The 5,010-nt window shown below is 37.5% G+C and overlaps 1 protein-coding gene across 1 annotated transcript; it reads left to right on the plus strand.

The window, feature by feature from the left end:
- The first annotated feature begins 2,547 nt into the window (after positions 1–2,547).
- On the plus strand, positions 2,548–4,108 carry LOC149528765 (UDP-glycosyltransferase 91D1-like). The gene has a single exon (XM_089809553.1). It carries the CDS (start codon positions 2,606–2,608, stop codon positions 3,983–3,985), a length of 1,380 nt encoding a protein of 459 aa, XP_089665679.1. The 5' UTR covers positions 2,548–2,605; the 3' UTR covers positions 3,986–4,108.
- The last annotated feature ends 902 nt before the right edge of the window (positions 4,109–5,010 follow it).

Consider the following 5,010-nt stretch of genomic DNA (forward strand, 5'->3'; position numbering starts at 1 on the left):
CATTTTCCTCTATCTGAAGGTTCTCAAACTCCCTCCTTATATTCTACAGCTTTACTGTGTGGACTTTATCAGTCCCCTTGAGGTTTGTCTCAAAGATATCCCATGCTTCCTTTGCATAATTTGCTGTTGCAATCTTTGGAAATATTGTCTCTGTCATTGCTGCTTCAATCAAACTTAATGCATTTGCATCTTTCCTCCTTGACTTTTTCAAATGAGTCTTCTGTGCATTTGTGAGAGCAGCATACTGAGTTGGATCAGTCACATCATTGAATCCATTAACCACAAACTCCAATAAATCATTTGCAACCATAATGGTTTTCATCTTTTCCCATGTATCATAATTTTGTCCATTTAAGGGTGGTGGCTGCTGCCATATTTTTCTTACAATTCTTGCCATGTCAAAAATCTCAGAAAAACAAATGCCCTAACTCACTGTGGATGTGGGGCTTCAAAGCTCTGATACCATGTGAGAAATATTCTAAATTTAAATTACAACTCACAACCCTAAACCTTAAATCTTTGCTCGGAACTTAAAAACTACTCGACACATCAAGGTGTCGAGTGTTAGTCTTGCTCCACACTTGCTTGGCACTTGAAGGTGCCAAGTGATAGGAAACATGTGCCGAGTAAGCTCGGCACACAAAAGAAAAAAGTTAGCACCAATGGATGCCAAGTGAGCTCGACTCAAAAAGGAAATGCTCGGCACCCACAACAAAGTGAAGAGGATGCCGAGTGTTCTATTCAAAACAAAAAAATTATAACTTAGAGAAATTCAACGTGAATGCTTTCACCATTAAAACCAGAAAGCCAAAGCTTTAAGCTTTCAAACAAATTACTCAAATGCAACATACAAGGGAAGAGCAATGGATTCAAGTATGTCTGCTTGCTTTACTATTTAACTTGATTAAACCATTACAAAATCTGGGAGCATTCGACTTCAACCAGAAGACCCTAAAATAACCTTAAACTGTTAATCCTTCAACTCTAATGGCTGCATACAATGGTGCCTAGAGCAATCACTGCTTTAACAAGACAAAACCAAACAACAATAAACTCACAGAGTGAACATGGGAAGTATGTGCAACTGCAGGCACAAACTCGTTTCCTTCTTCCTTCTCTGCTCTACTATGCAACTACTGATCTGCTAAAAATCTGTCTAAATGAAAAATGAATGAAGAAACATTCCCTTTTGTCACATTCTATTTTCCCCCTCATTTCCGATTTCAAAAATCTCACCCACCATATTTATGTGTCTGTCTGTTTTGGATGTCAGAGGTGGTAGGTGAGTGTTTAGCTCAAGGGGCAAATGTACGCTTCATTTAATATTCCAACATCATGGCAGGACATGTCATATGTTTGGGTGATGACTTATGATGGAGACTAAATAATAAATTGCATCGTAGGAGTTTAAAAAATTCTAAAGTAAGGAATTCAAACACACACAATAGCATGAAGACATAGTTTATTGATTAGTACATATGGAGAAGTAACATCGTTGGCAACAAATAGAGAAGGTAAAAATATGGTCGATAAAAAAAAGGGAAACAATAATAAATACATGTCAGTATGGATAATACAATAGCCTAGATCATATATATTAAAGGTATTAAAAAATTAATAAAATGAAATAAAAGCTAGAGATATCGAGTATGTATTTTGTCTCTATAGATCATATTGTTTGTTTGTCAAAGACAACAATGTTCATAATCTTTAGGTTATCGAGCACATATATTCGATTTCCATCATTCCTTTTCAATATGAATTGCAAAGCTTCAAGGTTAAAAGAACAAGACCTTAGAGTTTCAAAGATTTATGGTGACATGCATAAAGGGGATATGTGTTCCATGGAAGACAAACATTATTTGAATGCATACAAGATAAAAATATAGATTCTGAAAACAAAATGCAAAATGCAAAACAAAGCTCTTACCTCAAATGCCTCCCATGTACGCAAACCTCCTTCGACCAAATTTATTGATGTCACTTTTTTTTCTTTTTCTTTTTTATTACTAACTCGATTTGGTTGAAATTTGGACTAGTTTGGGCTCAAAAACAAAACCGAAAATAAATTTAACAAGTCGACAACAACTTGGCCGAAATTAAAGGTCGAAAATTGACCTCAAATGTACTAGTGTATGTGACTAAGAAATGATAGATATAGGTAGATAGAGTTATAGAGAAAGTTACACAAGGATAGGTAGAGTTATTACAAAGATGTCTCTATCTGCCTCTCTCTCCTATATATATATATAACAATTGATCTTCAATATATCTTCGATGTATCTATTGCACACAAAGGTGCAATTGCTAGTAGATAACTCAACCCAGTGTAAAATCATTTACAACCATTGAGATACAACTAATCTATTGGCAACCTAATAATTTTGAACTGAATGCCGACAGTCAAATGGAGTTATGAATATTATGCACGGACTGGTAGGTTGTGGAATTGATGGTCGTTCTTCATCTACCAATAGGTGCCGCTGGATAATCATGATAGTGGTTCTTGATCACTTGTGTGGTTCATTATCGTTCTTCATAGGCTTCGATAGAAAACGTTCTTCATAGGCTTCGATAGAAAACCCTGCAAACCAATTTCAGTAGCATGGAAGGAGAGATGTGGCAGCTCCATGTTATGATGGTTCCCTGGCTTTCAAAAAGCCACGTCACAGCCTTCTTAGAGCTCGCCAAGCAATTGGGTGCTCACGGTCTCAAGATTTCCTTCCTCTCCACTCCCCTCAATATTAGATGGATCAGGCAGCAACTACGTCAACCCATTGCAGAAATTGATCTGCTTGAGCTTCCACTGCCCTCCGTAGAGGGACTGCCCGAAGGCGTCGAGTCAACTGCAGACTTGAAGAGAGGAGGAACATTTGAGCTTCTCATCAAAGCAATGGACGAGTGGGAGAAGCCATTCGAAGTGCTGTTGACAAGTGTTTCACCGGATCTCGTAATCCACGATATGACGCAGTACTGGGCTTCTCGCATCGCCGGCAAACTGGGGATTCCCACCATATTTTTCTCTATATCGTCCCCCGCCAGTTCAGGATTTCTTCTCGGCCATGAAGCCGCCCTGATAGCAGAGAAGGGCATCGCAGTCACAGATCTGACGTTGCCGCCGCCTGGTTTCCCCTCCGACCACATCCGCCATTCGCCATTCGAAGCCCGGACGAACCTTCATGTATTTATAAAGAAGGAAGGGCAGATTAGCATGGCAGAGCGGTGGAGAATGTGTTTTCAGGGTAGCGTGATTGTAGCCTACAATACATGCAGAGAATTAGAAGGAAAATACTTGGAGTATATAGAAAGAACCACCGGCAGGCCCGTGCTTCCCGTGGGGCTTCAGATGCCTGATCTGACGCCGCCGCCACCAGATGACCGTTGCATGGCGTGGCTTCATTTGCAAAAGCCCCGTTCGGTGGTGGTGGTTTCCCTTGGCAGCGAATGCATTCTCAGCAAACAAGATCTGGCTGCCTTGGCGCTGGGCTTAGAAGAGAGCGAGCTTCCATTTCTCTTCATTCTTCTCCACCAGATGGCGGCTGAGCTGCCCAAAGGCTTTGTGGAACGGACACAAGGAAGGGGGCTTTTGGTGACGGAGTGGGCGCCCCAGGCGAACATTCTGGCCCATTCATCTGCGGGAGCGTTCCTCAGTCATTGCGGGTGGACATCAGTGAGTGAAGGATTGAGGTTTGGGGTGCCGTTTGTAGGTCTTCCACTGCGGCACGATCAAGGCCTAAACGCTAAGCTCGTAGCCCAGGAATTGAAGCTGGGTGTGGAGATCACGAGAAACGAGGACGACGGCTCGTTTTCCAAGGAAGATGTCAGTAAAGCTGTTGGGACGTTAATGGTGGAAGAGCAAGGCAGACAGATCAGGTCTCGCATTCAAGAAATTGGAGGTGTATTGACAAGGAACAATTACGAAATCTATCGTTCAAATATGAAGTATTTCGTTTCTATAATCAAACAAAAGGCGCCCTGGAAATAGGCATTTCCGTAGTACCAGTTAAATTGTGTGATTGCATCAATTCTTAAGCGGCGCTTGTAATGGTTAAATACGTTGTTGTTTAAATTGTTTTTTTTTTATGAATAGTTTATAGTTTTTGAATTCTTTCGCGGGGTGCTCTGTATTTCTGGTCTTTTTTTGTGAATTGTAATCTTAATAAATTTTATTAATTGAAAAAGACTATTCATAAAAAAAAAAATTTACTTTTATTAGTTCGTACTATAGATTGTTGTTATTCACATTTATATTGTCTCACATATATACGATTGCAAAAGTTATGTTTTGAATCTTAACCAACCATATTTATTAGTTCCCAAAGGAGATACGCTTCTCTTCATTCAATTGACCTATTAACTCATAGAATTTAAAAGATTAAAAGAAACTTTCAAATGTTTATACCTTTTTCTAATTTTTCATTATTTATAAATCACATTTTTCATTCATTCTATTGGACCATACCATTTTTTGTAGAAAGAAAATTTAATTTTTAAACAAAAATACAAATATTTTTTAACAACTCTATCATGCATTAATTACAACTTTATCTTTTCCACAGTTGTGACAAGTTGATTAGATTTTTTTTTTTAAATCATTTTATCTTCCACCTCAAAAATGAATGTTTAATCAATATTAATTATCACAATCTATTTTTCTTACCAAGTTCAAATATGGCTAATCTCCAGCAAAAAAAATACCAAAGACAAAACAAAGTAAAAGTTTATATTTATTAGTTTTACATTGATGTTTATTTTTGACAATTGTAAAATACCATTTCTTTAACTTTACTCTATGTTTTACTAGCTACCATTTTACTATTTTGCTCTAATGTTTTTAGTACTATTTTACAAATTGTAAAACTATTACTACCCCTCAAACTTACTAAATATTTTGGTAGTTTGAATTAAGTAATCAACAATTTTTTTTTTAAATTAAATATTTCAACTTATAATTGAATTGGTAGAGATGAATAGTTCATTCATATAATATAATTTTTATTGTTATTTATA

This window comes from Cupressus sempervirens, chromosome 11, assembly GCF_028749045.1.
Source record: "Cupressus sempervirens isolate cs-2001-9-10 chromosome 11, ASM2874904v1, whole genome shotgun sequence".
Taxonomy (NCBI): Eukaryota; Viridiplantae; Streptophyta; class Pinopsida; order Cupressales; family Cupressaceae; genus Cupressus; species Cupressus sempervirens.